The 20,690-nt window shown below is 39.5% G+C and overlaps 1 protein-coding gene across 1 annotated transcript; it reads right to left on the bottom strand.

Moving 5' to 3' along the window:
- Positions 1-3,795: 3,795 nt before the first annotated feature.
- UBE2T (ubiquitin conjugating enzyme E2 T) lies at positions 3,796-14,592 on the bottom strand (the record flags this gene model as incomplete). Its single annotated transcript, XM_083358587.1, has 6 exons — positions 3,796-4,139; positions 7,806-7,889; positions 8,262-8,360; positions 9,664-9,769; positions 10,013-10,082; positions 14,484-14,592. 6 exons carry the CDS (start codon positions 14,590-14,592, stop codon positions 4,011-4,013), a joined length of 597 nt encoding a protein of 198 aa, XP_083214713.1. The 3' UTR covers positions 3,796-4,010.
- Positions 14,593-20,690: the final 6,098 nt, after the last annotated feature.

The following is a 20,690-nucleotide window of genomic DNA, read 5'->3' as shown; positions in this document are numbered from 1 at the left end:
TAGATATCATCGCAGGATGGAAGCAGTTCCTAGTAAGGCCGCCTTTTGCAAATGGCGAATTTGCCACAGTCTTTCTATTTCTATTTGTAGGTCTTTGTATTGTTATCTTCTCCAGTTCTTTCTCATCTATTCTGCTGTCTCCAGGCACTGCCACATCCACTATCCAGACTTTTTTGTCTTTCTTATCGACAATTGTTAAGTCCGGGGTGTTATGTTGCAGGTGCTTGTCTGTTTGAATTCTGAAGTCCCAGAGCAGTTTAATTTTATCATTTTCTATGACTTTCTCTATTTTATGATCCCACCAGTTCTTGCTTACAGGCAAATGATATTCAGATCTTCCAATGCACCATTGTTGCTACTTTGTCCTGCCGCTGCTTGTAGTCAGTTTGTGCGATTTTCTTGCAGCAGCTTACCAGGTGGTCCACTGTTTCTCCAGCTTCTTTGCATAGGCGGCACTTACTGTCTGTTGCTGTCTTCTCAATTTTGACTTTGTATGCATATGTCTCACCATATTTTTTATGGGAGAGACACTCTTTGTCTGACTCCGATGAGACCTGCCAGTATGGTTGAACCTCTGGCATAGCTCTCATCTTTCTCAGAGTACACAAGCCCCACAAGCATGTCAAGGTAGTGCCTCACTGGGGGGTAGTTGTTATTAACTTTTTGAAATTGCTTTTGTTTTCTCCTTTCTAAAATATATATTTATTTTTCCTTGTTTTGTGACATCTGAAGATTTGTTAAGTGTCCTTTGAGCTAGATCACTGATACTGTAACAATAGTAAAGAGCACAGGGCCCATTTGATATTCCCTCCAGGGTGAAGTGGGTCCATTAATATTCACTCCTTGAACGTGGTCAGCCAGGCAACTGTGAATCCATCTAGCAGTGATATCATCTATCTTTATTTTAACATTGTTTTAAGACAAATATAGGACTCTTTTGAAGGCTTTCCTAAGGGCCAAATAGACTTTCTATGGCACTTCAAACACAGATTCCACAAGCTCTACAACCATGTTCATGGTAGTGGCCTGAATATATAAATTGATTGGTCAGTCGTCCAGTTGTTTAGAACGAATTTTTGTCAATCTACTGAATTCTTCACAAGGAATTGGGATATGCAGATGTTACTGTTTTATGGAAGGAGTATTAAGTAAGTCTGCCATCTCGTTATTTATAAAAATAATAAAGGTGAGATTAAAAAAATTAATTTGGACAGTTTACAGCAACGATCTCCAACCCCTGGGCCACAGACCGGTACCAGTCCATGGCCTGTTAGGAACCAAGCCACACAGCTGGAGATGAGCAGCAGGCAGGCAAGCAAGCAATTGTATGTATTTGCAGCCACTAGTATCACTCTCAACTCATCAGGCATTACATCAAGGGTGTCAAACTCAATTTCATTGAGGGCCGCATCAGCATTGCAGTTGCCCTCAGGGGGCCAGGTGGGTGTGGCCTACTGGGTGGGTGTGGCTAGAGTGTGTATGGTTTACTGGGTGGGCATGGCCAGCTCTACATCGTTCGCATCAAGGGTGCCTATGGGGGCCTGGGCAGGAGTGGGACAGATCTGAGGGTCTCTGGCAGAAGGAGGGTCTCTGGGCCAGGGCCAAGGCAGTGGGGGCCATTCCCTCACTGTTTCCAGGATGGCTTCGTGGGCCACATGAAACCACTTCGCGGGCCGGATCCGGCCCCCGGGCCTTGTGTTTGACATGTCTGCATTAGATTCTCATAGGAGCGCAAACCCTACAGTCAAATGTGCATGTGTGGGATCTAGGTTGCATGCTTCTCCTGCCCCCTTTCCTTCCCTGGTCAGTGGAAAAACTGTCCTCGACAAAACCGGTCCCAGGTGCCAAAAAGGTTGGCAACCACTGATTTACAGCGCCATCATATACACAGTTACATAGAAATCAATCAATTATTGAAAATTTACATCAAATTAGCATGCAAAAAAAGGCACACCAGGTCACACTGTGTTGAATTATCTCCCTGTATGGTATAAGATGTTCATTTACAAATCTGATTATTTATATCAGGCCCAAAGTTATAAAATATACAGCCTCTGCAAAATTACATCTGGAAATTTATGGTTGCATGGTTATGAATAAAGAGCAAATTTCTTGAATGTTTTGAAAGATTGAGGTGTGGCTATTGATGTAACTCAAGGTTGAGTTATTAAATCAACATGATTTTAATAATTTAAACTATCGAGAACAAAAATATTTTAAAACCCTTTTTTAAAAAATCCACCTGTTGGACTAGAAAACATTATGGACATACCATCCTCATTCACAGCTAGCTATAAATCTGCATTAGGCATTTTAAACTGCTTCTCCATGTGCACACAAATACACACCTTTCATTTGCCTAAACAATTGAATTCAAAATGGATCAGTTGAATCTGTCTTTTAAAAACCCAAGAAGCTGTTATGCCTGTGTACCTGAGAAAACAAAGCAAACAAGGTCAAGCATGGAAAGCTGCAGTTTATTAGAAATGGGATGTGAACAGCTATTGAAGGTGTGTTAATGACTTAAAATTCAAGTTTTTCAATTCTGAAAATTCTATAAAATTAACTTTATTACTTTCAAATAGTAATTCAGAACTTAAGACAGGCCTGTTATAAATGAAAATAAAATTAAGAAGTCACTGAATTTTGAATTTTAAGAAGATAGAGATTATATATACCACAAAATCCAGAGCTTACAGTTTGGTAAATGTATGACTGTATAATTTACTATACATTTTGCAGAAAATGTGCAGTATGTTTTCTAAAGAATTCTCTGAACATTTATTTTCTTCTAACATATGTCATTTGGAACCAGAATTTTGGTTGAAGCAGGTCCACTGTGGAATAATAGGCCTGTAGGCAATTCCTACTACCACTTATATAAAGAAGCTAGTGAAAACTGAACATGCTTACCAGCCATATCATCCTATTAAAAGAAAAGAAAATCTGGAGAGCAAATTCAATAGCATGGAATCTTGCAGAAATATTTCTAATAGGATTGTGTACACAGCTACAAATTGAATGTGTATGTAGATCTATGGATCTTATTCATATATATATACATATATATATAATCCAAGCCCTAAATTTAGAAGAAGCATATAATAATAAGAAACTTCCCTTAAGATCAAGTAGCTGCCAAGAAATTTAAGAAGAAATTCTTCTAGTATCCTATCTATATCTAAACATCTGGCAATTCTAAAATTGGCCCATAGCTGCAAATTAAACATTTAGATTCCCAAACTATATAAAATGAAAAATGATAGGAATTTCTCTAATGTAGCCTGCAAGTTTTCTGCAGTGTAATTTCATATCACATAATACAATTAATATACTAAATATGCTAAAAAGAAATATACTAATATGCTAAAAAGAAAGCTAAGTCAGGTGGAAAAAATCCCCATGTCAAAATGAGGTAAATTGCAAGTATTCATATAGTTCTGACAGTTTCTCTTTCTAATCAATTATTCCACAACTATTTTTCCTACTAATGAAAAAATGCTTAAATTATAGATTAAATAGTGTATATAGATTCACCTTTAAACTTTGAAATGTTCAGATGAATATGCACTTACCAAAAATAAAGTATGACTTATAAAGCAGCTAAACAGCAAAATATATACATTTTTATATTTATTCATACTGTAGCAAGTGAAGATGAAGAAACTGCACAGCCTTTTAACTATCAAAAGAAACTGTTTACAATCCATTCATAACATCAGTCATAACAAATTCAAATTATTATATATTCTTACTTTCATTCTAAATATACGTAAAGTGCAGTGGAACATACTTTTCATGGAAAGATTAAAGTATGTTACAGAAATAATGTAAGAAGATTTTTAAAAAAACAGACATATACCACACTGAACATCATATCACTGATAAGGTAAGGCTACCATTACATAATGAGTAAACAGTACATCAATTGCATCAAGACTATTTAAAGGATGGAAAATTACTCTAAGAACAAACAGTGACAGCCACTGAAATACTATAACAGGAAATCATTATGTTTCTAAGCGACATTTTTTGGACAATCCATTGATATTGCTTCCTTTCCTCTTCTGGGAAATACTGGAATCTTTTGGGAGATCAGCCTGGCTTTTGTAATTCTCTTCATTGGTGATTTCTAAAGGCTGAAAGAGTATCAAAGAAAAACAATGAGATGGGGAAAGACTTTCATTCTCTATTCCCAGTTGCTCAAAGAATGAATACCTTTATTCATACCTTGCAAAAATGTAAGCTTCCCAGCTCAGAACTTCAGAATTAATTTTCTGCTCAGACTATATTCTTGCAACTCACTAGATTCTTTAGGCACCCTATTTTACAGTTTATCAATTTTAGTAGCATAAACACCAGGAGAAACTTCACAGAACTTTACTGTATTTCTGTTCGGAATGAATGCATTATTTTCTAACACTCCTGCAATATGAAATCCATGTTTTAACCTGTCATAATAGTTTTTATACATTTTCTGCACATTGTTATTACAATGACTCCAATTCTCACGAAGGCCAGTCAAGGAGCAAATTCTGGAAAGACATATCACTTCAAAAGAAATACAAGCAGAAAATTCCTTCTACAAATTACTAACCAAGTATTTTATTTATGAAAATTCCTTCTACAAATTACAAACCAAGTATTTTATTTATATCAGTTTAATACAAAAATAATTATTTTAATCTCTGCATTTTCTTAAGAAGAAAAAAAGCACAATTTTTTTTGCAGTAGTTATTTAAGGACCAGGTGCCTCCTGGTGCTTTAATTGTGTAACTACAATACTTTTTTTATCCCTAGCAACATTGTATAAGTTTGTACACAAATAAAACATATTATTATTTACTAAAAGCTACCTTATGCTCTTTGCAGAATGGTCATTCTGCACATTGGCTACCGTATCAGAATATGCATATACATACTTAGATATTCATATGTGTGTACCAGTGTATTATTTCTACACTGTTGTCTTACTCTCAGGTTCATGTACTTTAATTCACTTCTTTCTCAAACACACACACTTTCGATGTTTCTCCCACTATGACTACTGGAAGAAGACTAGGAAGCCTAGTCTATCAACTCTCCAGCTCTCTCTCTCCTAAATTCTTCCTTTGTTGGGGAAAGCAAAAAATGTCAAAATGTAGCAGGTTGCTGCTAATTCCCTAGAAGAAAAGTGAAACTACTAAAACTGGTTCCTTTTGCTCATTAACCTGGAATCTAGATCTGCAGAACCAACACGTAGCTGAGGGGCTGCATACCCGTTTATTGAAACAGAGAAAACATTTTTGCTACAGTTGTTCTCAGTTTGTGTCCATTATCGGTACTATACAGTTAAAAGTTTTAATAACAATGGTAGTAATTCAGCTCCGGTCTTCTCTAAACTATGATTCAGGTTTCCTGCTATCCAAATCCTACTATGATGCCTAACATAATGTGAGGAAAGTTCTTGCAAAAGTTAAGTGAAAAATATCAGGATTGTATGCCAAGACATGACGGTCATTCCAGCTGCAAAAAACAGACACCTACATCAGGAAGCTGCTGGAATGGGGTGATTACACCAGTGAAAACAGCAGAGAAGACAAAGATCTCAGTTATTCATCCATCCACCCATCTAATTAAATTAAAAAGTTTAAAAGTTAAACCAAGATGATGGCAGCCTCGGGATGAGAATCTTCTCAACCCTGTCAGTCACCCCCAATGTAGCAGGCCTCTGTTGGGACCCCAGCCCAAGGAGCACAGCCAGGTTTTTAGGGTCTTCTGGGAGGCCAGGAGTGAAGGGGCAGATCTCACCTCTAAAGGGAAAATATTCAAGAGGCTCTTCTCCTGGACTCTGCCATCTGAAATTCTTTGGCAGAGGCAATGCAAAATCAGCCCTTTCCGCTAAAATGAGTGGGATGGTTAATCCCATCAGTTCCTCAGATATCCTGGACCCATGCCAAAAAGGGTTTTAAAGATGATGACTAACACCTTGAATTTGACCTGGAAGCAAACTGACAACCAAGACGCTCATGTAAAACATGTGCCACCCAAGGGAGCCTCCAGAATTGTCAATGCTGCTGAGATCTGTACCAGTTTAGCTTCCAAATACTCTTCAAGGGTAATCCCATGTAGAGCATATTACAGTAATCCAATTGGGAGATGACCAGGGCATGAGTGACTGTGTACAGGGCCTCATGATCCAGGAAAGGATACAAATGGTACACAACAGGAAGTTGCACAAAAGCTCTTATAACCACAACTGCCATCTGTTCTTTCAGCAGAAGTCACGAGTCTAGGAGAACCCTCAGATTGCGCAATGAGTCTGTCTGGGATAGTGCAACCCCATCCAGAACTAAGGATGATAAACCCCCAGCTACCATAGCTATGTCTATGAACCCATAGCCATTGTGTCTTATCAGGGTTCAGCTGAAACCTGTTGTCCCTCATCCAAGCTATCCCCCGACAGTTTCCAGGCACCATAAGAAAACAGCTACAGCATCGTCTGGATCACCAGGAATAAACATGTACAGTGGGTATCATCAGCATATTGATGGTACCGCATCCCATGGTGTGTTGGATGATCTCACCCAATGGTTAAATGTAGATTTAAAAAGAAGCAGAGAGCACCAAGCCCAGCAATACACCATAAAGAAGCGGCCATGAGCTGGACTGCTCTCTCCCTATCAACAGACTGGGGCCGGTCTTGAATAAAGTAGCTGAACCAGTGCAAGAGTTTGTCACCAAATCTCAACTCCCACAGCCAGCCCAAAAGTATAACAAGGTTGTTGTTACTGAAAACCACTATCACTGATGCACTATCCTCATCCTGCTCCTTCCAGAGATCATCTACAAGTACAACTAATACTATCTCTGTCCCATAACCAGGCCTGAACTTGACTGAAAGGAGTCCAGATAATCCGTTTCATCTAGGACCCTCTGAAGCTGCAGTGCAACCACTTTTTCCATCACATTCCCTAAAAAAAAAGGGGAGGTGGCAAACTGGAAATTGTTCAGGCAGGTGGGATCTAGTAAAGGTTTCTTAAGGAGTGGACTAACTAAGGCTTCCTTAAATAGTCCCAGAAATATCCCCCTCCGGTAGCAATGTATAAATTACTGCCTGGATCCACCTGCATGTCACTATCCTGGACTAACTTATTTACTAATCAGGAAAGGCAAGGATCTAATAAACAAGTAGTTGTCCTAACAGCCCCGAGGACCCTGTCCACTTCCTCAGGTCCAACTGGATCAAACTGTTCTAAGATAACTGGTTAACTATACTCCCTAAATAAAGAATTTCACAGAACTGTTATGAGACAAGAAGCAGCTTTAAAGTAAGTGACATTTATAAACTGTATTTTTGAAGAGTTGCTGAACCAATAGCCATAAGTTAAGGATTACCTGTATTTTCCTCATATATTAAGCATGTATGTTACCGAGTTGCATACCTAATAGAATTCCAAATAAAATATGGTTGTAATAGGATACATTCCAAACCCTTTTAACCCAAGGCATGTTTTACAAAATCAGGCACTAATACAATAAGCAGTCAGTTGAAAAAACTCTGTATTTTCCCTTGACATTTGAGTTATGCTAACCTGGCCAGGGACCCAATGTCTTCTTATACTGCCATCCCAGAAAATATTTTTTTTTCCTGGCAAAGATATAATCCAGGGACTTGTACACCATGGCACATTCATGACACTACACAAACCCAATTACAGGAAGATAGGCAATTATACAATGGAGATTTCACTCACAGCAAGACTGCACATGTGAAAATTAACCAACACCCCATTCTTTTGTAACAGAAGTAATGTATTTCTTACCATTGTTGTCTGGCTTGCATATTTTTCTGTCCATTGTCTGGCATTTTTGAGAAATGCTTGCTTGTTGTATTTATACTCTGAAGACTAGACATAATAAAAAAGATCGAGAGAAGGATAATTATGGCCTTTCATCATCACATATAGTAATGTTTAATGGCAGATTCATCTGACAGCATGGAAGACTTCACCTTACAGGAACATACAGGCTAAACTTTGAAAGAGGCCTTAATGGTTTATATATTGCATGTAACATATATGTGAATTTTGTAGCATGAATATTGGAAAATTCTATTAGCATTTTTTTTAACACGCCATAAGTTATATTCACTGATTTCCTATCTGAAGAATATTGTGCAATTAAATATGAAAAAATTGCAAAGTATTTCCTTGTAAACCAGGCAATTTAAATTTCCTAAAATCCAATATTTTACAATCAAATAAAAGAATGAAACCTACTATATCAGCCATGAGAGGGTCATCAGGATTAGGTTCATTCATGAGGATCTGGATGGAAGTTAGCAAAGTAGCAATGTTCAAGGATGGCCTCCAAGCACCCTTACATGCAAGAATAGAAGAAAAAATATATTGAAGAAAGTAAGTTACTCTCCAAGATTTTTCAGATATTATTGCAGACTGAGTGTTCTCATTGCCTCCCAAGTTATAGAAGTGTAGTCCAGAATAAAAAGGTTGCACAGTAATTTCACCTCTTAATAGACATGCACTTCTTTACCTTCTAACCAATTAGGCATATACTTTTTCCAGGGCAATCCTAAGGTACTCAGTTAAATTGATGTAGTCTAGTTTTTTCCCCCCAAAAAATTCAAGGTCTCCTAGAAATCACTGAATATCCTTAATATACATTGAGTTTAATATACTACTGGTGGATGGAAGTAAGCAAGTTCTGCTTACGTCAATGTACTTTTTAAAAAAATATAAAATTTTAAGTTTTTAAGTTTACAGTCTGGCTGTAGTTCATAGCTTTATGGATGCTATATCCATGAATAATAGCAATTCACGGTGAAATAAATAAATTGCAAAAATATCCCTACACACATAAAATAGCATTTTAAAAGGCTCATAATTTTTACAACAAAATTATTTCAGCAGGGCAAACCCAGCAATATGTAGCAATATGCATGCCAGGGACTATATCCTGCACAGATAAAGCCATTTATATCAGTAACTATAGCAGCTGTCATAGATCTCCATTATAGCATAATTTTATCTAAAATGATATAGCATCAGCCCTCCCAATTAGTCTAGGTTAGGAAACCAGAGAAATACAAGCTAATGCTAGTTTTATTAGATTATAATAGCAGAATCTCAAGTTTGAATGTGATTTCCTTTCCTTTATCTTCATGAAAACTAAATCACCTAGTCATTGGAAATGTGATGGGCAGCAAATAAATTTTATACATAAATAAAATAAAAACCAGGGAGAATCATGACTGAGACACTTTCTCAAATCACATTTCTGTCCCGACCAGATTTTATCTGACCATTGTCTTGGTTGAGGCTCTTCCTCCTGTTCAAGGTTATTTCTTCTGCCCATTACAAATAATGGAACTACAGATAAAATTCAAGTCCTGTTGTCACAAGTTGAGAAGGAAGAGTGCAATCTCTGCTATTCATTATTCCAGTGTTATAAATTTCCTCCCAGTAAAACCAGTAGGAATAACTGATCCAAACTTTGATTATCAGTTTCAGAGAATGTTTGACTTCTCTGGACTTTGAGAGATAATAATATGGACTTGTCTTTCCATCTCTGGAGAATGAGATTTTTAAACTAATGTTTCTGGGCCATTCTCTTAAGAATAATAGTTCTGCAACTTATAATAGAAGTGATGCAGTGCTTTACCTTGGGTGGTAATCTAAGAACATCCAGGCAAATTCTTCCAGCTGAGTCAATGTTGGGATGGTAAATGGGAGTAACAAAGCGCATTTTTGGAGGTTCAAATGGATACCTGTTTCAGAAATAGTTCTCATTATTAGAAAAGGAAGAGTTTTTAAAATGGTTACAATCGATTCTTTATTCCCAAGTCATTTTTCAACTTATAAATCCCAATAACTTGTTACTGAATTTATTACAGAACAGTTCATTGACAACTTTCTGGTTCCTATTTCAATCTTTTGAGGATTCGTAGTTAATATGCCCATTTTATATGAACATTTGTTTTAAATTTCAAAAACACAGATTCACCATTTACCTTTCAGGAACAATTACTTCCAAGGCAAAAACTCCTTTTTCATATGGGGTATTTGCACATCCTAGTATTTCTAAAAGAAAAGATATAAATTGTATCAACACTGAGCTCTTTAAATAACTGTTGCACTTACTGTAAAAGCAGTTAGATCTAAGAAATGACAATAGTAATCTCTTTAACATCTATTCTATTCAAGAAACTCAGCAGACTAGAAACAAAGAAGAGCACCAGAGTCTGATAATTACCAATTATTCAAAGTTGGAAACTAAATTAGGATACGTTCAATAGTGGATTTCCGCAATTGCAAGTACAAGGTTTCTGGCTAAGGAAAAAAAGAACAATCGAAGCTACAAGTAACTTCTTGAAAAGTGAGCAACTTTTCTATTTCCTATTATAAAGTGATCAATTCTTTTCTATATTTTGCAAACACACACATCTTTCTATTACATTAGCAAAGTAGGTTTCTTTATTCTGAGGATAAATGTGAGGGGGAGGGGGAGCCAGAATAGAATAAAATCATATGGGCTCAAATTTCTTAAGTATAAATAGATCCAGGATAAACAGATTCAAAAGAACAAATGTTTTTATCTAAAAAGGATTGAAACCTATGGAAAATGAAATCTCAGAAAACAGTCAGGTGTCACTGTTATTCTTAAATACATTTTAAGTTGTTTATAAACTGTAAATATACTGCTGTTTATAGTATATTATTAGCTAGTTTTGGTAACGGTTTGTTGCTGGAACTTTATACTTTGATATGGCCCAAGGGCTAATCAATAAAGTTGTTGTTGTTGCTTCAGGCCCGGGTACAGCACGGAGACGGCATTGGTCGCGCTGGTGAATGATCTCTGGAGGGCTCGGGACAGGGGATATTCCTGTCCTAGTCCTAGTAGACCTCTCAGCGGCTTTCGATACCATCGACCATGGTATCCTGCTGCGGCGCCTCAGGGGATTGGGAGGCACGGTCCTTCAGTGGTTCTCCTATCTCTTGGGACACTCGCAGTCGGTGTTGGCAGGGGGGCAGAGGTCGACCGCGAGGCCTCTCGTTTGTGGAGTCCCTCAGGGGTCGGTCGTCTCGCCTCTCCTGTTCAACATCTACATGAAACCGCTGGGTGAGATCATTCGTGGTTTTGGAGTTGGGTATCATCAGTATGCTGATGATACCCAGCTTTTCATTTCGACTCCAAACCACCCCAGTGATGCCCTCGCTGTGATGTCCCGTTGCCTGGAGGCGGTTCGGGTCTGGATGGGGAGGAACAGGCTTCGACTCAACCCTGACAAGACTGAGTGGCTGTGCGTACCCGCATCTCGAGATATTCAGGATATGCCACCCCTCTCTATGGGGGGTGAGTTATTACCCCTCGTGGATAGGGCTCGCAACTTGGGAGTCCTCCTAGATTCACAGCTTTCCCTAGAAGACCATATAGTAGCTGTGACTAGGGGGGCCTTCGCCCAGGTTCGCCTGGTGCGCCAGTTGCGGCCCTATCTAGACCGGGATGCCTTACGTATGGTCACTCACGCGCTCGTGATCTCTCGTCTGGACTACTGCAACTCTCTACATGGGGCTACCCTTGAAGACCACTTGGAGGCTCCAACTGGTACAGAATGCAGCCGCGAGAGTTAGTGTTGGGAGTTTCCCGACACTCCCATGTTACACCTCTGCTCCGCGAGCTGCATTGGCTTCCAGTTGTCTTCCGGGTGAGATTCAAGGTGTTAGTAATGACCTACAAAGCCCTACATGGCATGGGTCCGGAATACCTTGGGGAGCACCTGCGGCCGGCGTCAACTTCCCTCCGCCCAGTAAGCTCCCACAGAGAGGGCCTCCTCAGGGTGCCACCGGTCAAAGAATGCCGACTGGTGGCCCCCAGGGGGAGGGCGTTCTCTGTGGGCGCGCCAGATTCATGGAACCATCTTCCGGTCAAGCTCCGGATGGCGCCTGATCTCCGCTCCTTCCGGCGCGATCTCAAAACCTACCTTTTTGAACAAGCTGGCCTGGCCTGATGGGATGGGGTTGGGTTTTATAAATCGGTTTTAACTTTTTAATGTGTACTAATTTATTACGGGCATTGCTGTTTAATTACTTTTTAATTTTTGTATCTCATTTTATTATGTATTGCCCTGTTCACCGCCCTGAGTCCTTCGGGAGAAGGGCGGTATACAAATTAATTAATTAATTAAATAAATAAATAAATAAATAAATAAATAATATTAGCTATTGCTAAATAGAGAAATCTGAGAATATAAAGTTTAAAGATATGTAAGCATAAGCTTTAAGACTGTGTTGTGCCTTAGATTCAGTTGCAAAAAGATGCTTCATAGTACATAGCAGCACACACAACAAAAAATGCAACGGCTTTGAAAAGCAATCAGGCTCTGTATTTTTGCCATATGTTCTATAGCACCCTTTTATAGTCAGATCCAAAGATCTAACAAGCTTTCCAGTAAAGCAGGGCCTGAAAGTTATTCAAGGAAAGAGAAGGTTAAATTATGCAAAAAAGAAAACACATAATTACATAATTCAAGATCATACAATTTGTGAAATTCATTTAGCCATATTTATAAATTTCCTCAATGACTGATACCAAGTCAATGTCAATTGATAATCATCATCTTTCAAAACAACTCAATCATCAGAACACAGAATGTCAACTTTTTTACCCTCATCTAATAGAATTCTGTGATGTGCTTAAATTACAAATATGTATTATTCTACCCAAGTACAAATTATTTCATTTCAAGCAAAACATTGTTTTGCCCAATCATTATTCCCACTTGGTTCTGGAGATTGCTAGATGCTTGCATTTCCACCCTATGATGTTGAAATATATTCAATGGAATCTACTCTCAAAAAAAATTAGGTTTAATTTGAAATAAATAAGCCTTCCATATATGGATACTGAAAACCAGAGATTTGATCTCAATATTTAATGTAATAACACAAAGTATAGAGATTGTATGTCTTAACAATTATAATGTTTGATGTAGGATAAAGGTAAAGGTAAAGGTTCCCCCACACACGAGTGCTAGTCGTTTCCGACTCTAGGGGCCGGTGCTCATCTCCGTTTCAAAGCCAAAGAGCCAGCGCTTGTCCAAGGACATCTCCGTGGTCATGTGGCCGGCATGACTAGACGCCAAAGGCGCACGGAACGCTGTTACCTTCCCACCGGAGTGGTCCCTATTTTTCTACTTGTGTTTTGACGTGCTTTCGAACTGCTAGGTTGGCAGAAGCTGGGACGAGTAACAGGCGCTCACTCTGTTACGCAGCACTCGGGATTCGACCCGCCAAACTGCCGACCTTCTGATCGACAAGCTCAGCGTCCTAACCCACTGAGCCACCGCGTCCCTTGATGTAGGATACACGAAGCCTTATTTTCTTACAAAGTAATTTGCTATAATTTGTACATTTTTTCAAGGGATACCCACCGAGAATTTCAGTTACCTCAGGTGGTACCAAAAAGGGAACAAGCATATATAAGTGACCAGGGTAAGGGGTTGTAATATATGCTTCTCAAGTTCACAGATGACCAAAAGATAGAGATAGCAAAAACCTTATAGAAGAGGATTACAGTTCAAAAAGATTTTGACAGCTGAAACAGATAGAAACTATCAAAATGAATTTCAGTAGGAATAATGCAAACTTCTATATTTAGATCAAAACATCAAAAGCGTAAATTATACTGGGCAGCATTACATGAAAAAAAGAATTTGAATGTTTTGGTGCATCACAAACTGAACCTGAGTCAAACAATGTGGTGCACTGCAAAAAAGTAAAAGCATTCATAGGCCACAGCAACATAAATGTAAGATCAAGAGAAGTTATGGTTCCGTATCTAGAATATTGCATCCAGTTATGGCACTGGATATTAGGCAGATCACTGACAAAGTACAATGGGTCAGAGTACAGATGACAGCCCCCAAGATGATAAGAATTCAAGAAGAAAACACTCATGGGGAAAATTGGCAGGTTTTAGTTGTCTTTGACCTGGAGAAGACTGAGAAACATAACAGCTGTTTTTCAAATATATGAAGGACTAGAAGGTAGGACAGAATTATCCAGAGTTGTTGCAAAAGACATGACATGAAACAGTAAGTTTAAATTATGCAGAAGACCTCATCTGAACATTAAAAAATCTTAATGGTAAAAGCTATTTAACAATGGAACCAGCTGCTTTAACACAGATGGTCTCTCTTGCTGGATATTAGATGGTCATCCATCCATTGGGGATGCCCATTGTAATGGATTCTGCACTGGGCAGGATGTTTGATCAGATTATCTCCAAGGTCCTTTAGCATTCCATGCTGTATGAGTCTAAAAAGCATGAAGGGAAATGTATATTCACACAGTGAAGATAGAACTGTAAAAAATAAGGCTTGTAAGGAACATACATTGAAAAGTTGATCCCAACTGCAACCTAAAAATAAATAGAATCTAATATTTTGTGTATATATATTTATATTTGCAGTATATACATACGGGCTCGAAGATCATTTATGTGATTTCCATTCTGCCAGCAGGTAATACCTGGTGGTGGCTCTGTGGTCAGTAATTGTAGCTCTCTCTTCAGCCGTGAAGCCCTTTGCATTGCACTGCAATGACATAAGAAAAAACTCTACATCATTTAGTTCCTTTCTTTTCAGTTCCCATAAATCCTCCTCAAATCATAAATTTTAGTATAAGGTATAAACTTTCATGACCCGATGTTCACTTAATCAGATGTTGCATCTCACAAAAGGTTACACCTTACAATGAAATATCTTAGTCTTGAAAAATATTACCAGGCTCTTTCTGATTTTTAGCTACTATGGACTAACCTAACTTCCCACCCCCAACTATAATTTCACAGATCTTGCAATAATCCTTACTATCATAGGATAAGTAGATTATTTTAAGCATGACACAGGTTGTACAGAAAAAATTAGAATATTTTTTTAATCTAAAAATACTGATCCAGACTTCATAATAATTATATTCATGGATAAAGCCCTAAATGGCTTGGGTCCGGGATATTTGAGGGAACACCTGCTGCCAGCATCAAGCTCCCTTCGTCCAGTGCGCTCCCACAGGGAGGGTCTTCTCAGGGTACCGCCGGTAAGAGATTGCCGGCGGACAACACCCAGGGGGAGGGCCTTCTCAGTGGGTGCGCCTGCCCTGTGGAACCAGCTGCCCGCAGAGCTTAGGACTGCCCCCGACCTCCGTTCATTCCGCCAGGACCTGAAGACCTGGCTCTTCGAGCTCTCTGGCCCAGGCTGAGAATTTTTTAATTTTTAATTTTAACTGGGTTTTTATTTTTTTCTCAGGGTTTCATTTAATCTTTTTTAATTTGTTTTAACTTTTGTATTGATTTTCTTTTAAATACCCTGTAAACCGCCCTGAGTCCTTCGGGAAAGGGCGGTATATAAATCTAAATAAATAAATAAATAAATAAATAAATAAATAATCAAAAGAATTTCTACTGATTAGCAGCAACCATACTAAGTTAACCCTCTTAACTGGCCTTGGACAGGACACAGAAAAGTGGATGTTTCACAAGTGGAAGTGTGGCACCTTCCCTCCTGCCCAAAGTCTCTATAATCCTATCTCCATCCTTATCGACAGCATATTAAGGAAGGTCTTTGATTGCTCAAGTATTCAAGGTCGGGGCTGGTACGCTCCCTTTTCCTATTCCCTCCCCAATGTGTCCGCCCAAGGAAATTGAAGACCAGGAAAGCCTTAACCCAGGGGTCGGCAACCTCGGCTCTTTTATGACTCGTGGACTTCAACTCCCAGAATTCCTGAGCCAGCTATGCTGGCTCAGGAATTCTGGGAGTTGAAGTCCACGAGTCATAAAAGAGCCGAGGTTGCCGACCCCTGCCTTAACCGTTTCCCCAAGGAGTGGCCCGGGCTTAGTGAGCGAGGGGGAAAGCAAATTACCATCCCCTCCCCACACACACACACACACAAACACACACAGACAGACGAAGGGCTCACGAAGCCACGCCGTCAAGCGACGGGGGAGCAGCAATTTGATAATGACGTGAAGATTTTAACATACGCACCCTACAAATGTGGTTGCTTTCCTTTCAATCTCCCTCCGCCACGAACCCTCTCTGGACCCGCGCACTCGAGACTCTGTTCGGAGAACCGGGACTAAGATCCTGGAGAGCAAAGCTGCCTCCTTCCTCCGTAGGGAAAGAGTCGGCCTCGCTCGTTCTTCGCGCCTGGGAGACGGCAGGAGTTCGAGAACCGGAGATAGGAGACAGTCTGAGTGCCCTCGAAGGAGCCCGCAAAAGGCCCCGCTGAGTTCGGAAGCCAAACTGAGGGGAAATTTCGGAAAAGCGCGCCACGAAGTCTCAACCAGCAGGAGTGAAGCTATCTAACGGCCTGCAATATGACCGGGTGAAAAAAATGCCCTTCAAGATCTAACTTTATGCCGATTGGCTATTACAGGAATGGTTCCCGCCTCAGGAATTTAAATCGGCGGAGCAGCTCTAGATGGCTCTCTAAGAGGAGCTTGTCGCTTGGTCAAAGTTTCCGGGCCGGGGCTAGACCGAAGGCATAATGAATAAATTCATATATCCTTGCCTAATGCTGTACAACTATCCTCACGCAAACCATCAGTCTGCGAATTTACCTATCTGTCTTAGTTGCTGTTATATTCGCACACCGATGGTTGAATGTCAAAATGACGATCGGCGCTCTACTTGTAAATCACTAGGAAGAAATGCTCTTATAGGCTTATGGAGCCACAAGACTCTAGGGTTACTTTTTCATTGAGTTATAACTGATCACTATGCTTATTTTGATCACTTTTTAGCTAGCTATAATATTGTTACACAGTTTTGTTTTGTTTTTGTTTTGCTTTGAAATCTCATCAACTTTAACAAAATTAGCGAGGCTTACTGCCTTCAAGTCACAATTGATTCCTGGAAACTACACGGAGAAGTGCAGTTTTCCTGGCAAGATTTCAGAACTGATTTGCCATTGCCTTCTTCCTAGGGTTGGGGCAGAGCGACTGGCCCAAAGTTACCCAATTCGCTTTGTGCCTAAAGCAGGTTTCTAGCCTGATATCTTAACTATTACACCAAAGTAGCTGTCAGTATTTTTAGGTTTATTTTAATTTTGTTAATGCTTAAAAATATATTGTCTTCCTAGTGCAAATTGTTTTTAGTTTTCGCCATAAAGGTGGAGCAACAGCTACTGGCAACTTTTAATTCAAGAATTTATCATGTAATACTAATTCAAGTCATTTAGTAGGGATCATGAGCCCAACCAAATAAGATGTATTCTCCAAACTAGACTTTTTGGACCTTGTGGAAGCACTGCCAGATATTGTATGGCTATGTGCACACCCACATCTGTTACTATATTTTATTTCTGCAATGGGGGACTGCATAAGTCCTGAGTCCTTCGGGAATAGGGCGGTATAGAAATTTAATTAAATAAATAAACAAGTAAGTATGATTTAGTTGTCGGTTAGATTTACATCCTGTCTTTTCTGAACAGCTCAAGTTTACTTAGGTTGTAATGAATGGAGTATGAATTGTATGATATTCAATTTAATGTAAATTATAAATTGTATCAGATGCTGTTTATGCAAGCCAAAACTCAGTTAATATGAGCCTAGTGCACATATGCAGTTGAGCCTAGTGCATGTGCCATTGCCATTGGGGTTTTAAATGCCAGTTGTGTGTGCAAAGTGGAGAAAAGCAAGTCTGTTCAAAGAAAGCTCAAAAAAGTTTCATTTTATAATTTAATTGTCACTATTAGGCAGAATAGTGACAATTTTAGTGATTTTTAGTGATTAAGATGAACATTTTATCAAGGATGTTATTTTCATTTTATCATCAAAACTGGTGACTAAACAATGGCAAAAAGATATCTCTTAAGATCAGTGCTTTTTTGTAAAAGAAAAAGGTGCCGGAACTCACACATGTCATACAATCCACCTTACCTACCCTACAAGGTTCCATCCAAAAAAAGTGCCGGAACTCCGTTCTGAGCATTCTATGAGAAAAAAAGCCCTGCTTAAGATTATATGGTAAGAAAAAAAATAGGTCATGCATGAGGGTTTAGAATAGACAGTAAGACAAAAACCAAAAATTTCTCTGGCTTTCACCCTACGAAATATTTTTAGGAGAGAAATGATAGCTACACAAACATGGTTAACCTATTCTGACTTACTGACTTTTCTAAAGGAGTCTCCAAAACTAAAAATTTGAGAACAATTTGAGAAGAATGGTTATGTTTGTCAATGGTTTGCTTATGCTCAATTGATAGATTTAAACTGGATAAGAATTTTGCTTTTACAAGTGTAAATATGTATTGATTTATAAAATATTTTGAAATACAATAAAGACTGTTTTTGTCAGTGTAAGCTTACCTTTAGTAATTATATTTGGAATGTTTTGTTTTCTATAACTACTTAGTGACTTTATTAAAAATACATTGAAGTTCTAAGTATTTTAATCTGTTAATATTACATTTCATTAATAAACATGCATTTTTATGTTTAATTTTTTGTCTATTTCCATCAAGCTGCAGCCAATTAAGTTATTTTACACAGAAATATCACTTCAAGTAATGTAACTATTTTCTGATATTCATTATCAGCACTAAACGAAACCAACCTGTATGTTGATATCCTTCCTTTTATCCTGACAACCTTGGGTGGCCCTTAATTAGTAAGAGTCCATCCAAATAATTTTCTTGCTCTGACATAAAAAGTCCCTGCTTCACTATTGGCTAAGGACAAGTCCTAATGACATTGCCTCTGTTTCATCAGTATGCCACTAGAATAGTTCAGAATGTTGGATACTCTAATGCAGGGGTGTCAAACTCAATTTCATTGAGGGCCGCATCAGCATTGCGGTTGCCCTCAAGGGGCCGGGTGGGTATGGCCAGGGTGGGCGTGGCCTACTGGGTGGGCATGGCTAGAGTGCGTATGGCCTACTGGGTGGGCATGGCCAGCTCTACATCGTTCGCATCAAGGGTGCCTATGGGGGCCTGGGCAGGAGTGGGACAGATCTGAGGGTCTCTGGCAGAAGGAGGGTCTCTGGGCCAGGGCCAAGGCAGTGGGGGCCATTTCCTCACTGTTTCCAGGATGGCTTTGCGGGCCGCATGAAACCACTTCGTGGGCCGGATCTGGCCCCCGGGCCTTGTGTTTGACATGTCTGCTCTAATGTAAAAGTGATGAGAAATGTTCCATGAGGACAAGTTAAAGTTGATGGAGGAGGTGACTTGAGACGCTGTAGTTGAGTTTGGCAATTTGCTTGGATTCAGTTGGCCTGACAAAACTATTGTAGGACTGCCACCTCCAGTGGCTGGGTTGAACATCTCTACTGCAAAGCTGCTTTGGCTGAAAGGGAGATCAGAACCCCATAGCTTCTGCATCCATATATTTGTGGTTTGTTTTTTCTAATGGGTAGGCCAATCAATAAACCTAGAACATAGAATAATAGAGCTGGAAGGGACCTGAGAGGTCTCCTAATCCAACCCCTTGCTTGAGCAGGAGACCCTCTATCATCTCAGACAAATGATTGTCCAGTCTCTTTTTGAAAGCCTTCAGTAATGGAGCACTCACAACCTCTGAAAGTAAGCTATTCCATTGGTTAATTGCTCTTACCACTAGGAAGTTTCTCCTTAAGTCTAGATTGCTTCTCTCCTTGGTTAGTTTCCAACTATTGTTTCTTGTCTTGCCTTTTGGTGCTTTGGAAAATAGTTTGACCCCCCCCCCCCTTGTCTTTGTAGGAGCCCCTCAAATATCGGAACAGTGCTATCATGTCCTCCCAGTCCTTTTTTTCATTAGACTAGACCAGGGGTGTCAAACTCAATTTCATTGAGGGCCGCATCAGCATTGCGGTTGCCCTCAGGGGGCCAGGTGGGTGTGGCCTGGGTGGGCGTGGCCTACTGGGTGGGCATGGCTAAAGTGCGTATGGCCTACTGGGTGGGCATGGCCAGCTCTACATCGTTCTCATCAAGGGTGCCTATGGGGGCCTGGGAAGGAGTGGGACAGATCTGAGGGTCTCTGGCAGGAGGAGGGTCTCTGGGCCAGGGCCAAGGCAGTGGGGACCGTTCCCTCACTGTTTCCAGGATGACTTCGTGGGCCGCATGAAACCACTTCACGGGCCGGATCTGGCCCCCAGGCCTTGTGTTTGACAAGTCTGGACTAGACCTACGCAAATCCTGTAACCATTCTTTATACATTTTAGCCTCCAGCCCCGTAATCATTTTTGTTGCTCTTCTCTGCACTCTTTTTCTTTTTGTATTGTGGTGACCAGAACTGGATGCAGTATTCCAAGTATGGTCTTACTAAGGCTTTGTAAAGTGGTACTAAAACTTCATGTGATCTTGATTCTATCCCTTTATTAATGCAGCCTAGGATTGCATTGGTACTGATTTTTTTTTACTTCTTTAACTCCAATGTAGTTACTATTATTCATCAATCTTTTAAAACAGAACATTAGAAATGAAAAAAAAAATAATGTTCCTGAAAAGATCTTTATTTCCACTCCATTCTATTTGTTTCAGGGGCATTTTTCACTTTTTAGGATAATTCTCACATAGTCAAAAACACCATAACCTAATGCAAGATTTATCTATTACCAAGAAAAGAGACAGATTGAAACTGCACCGCTTACCTAAAAGAGGAGGAAAGTACAAAGATTTTAAGTATGCTTTTACTATAAATAGGGCTTGGATTAC

This window comes from Vipera ursinii (genome assembly GCF_947247035.1).
Source record: "Vipera ursinii genome assembly, chromosome: 3".
Lineage (NCBI taxonomy): Eukaryota > Metazoa > Chordata > Lepidosauria > Squamata > Viperidae > Vipera > Vipera ursinii.
The sequence above is the reverse complement of the archived record's forward strand: the minus strand, read 5'-3'. Positions and strand labels throughout refer to the sequence as shown.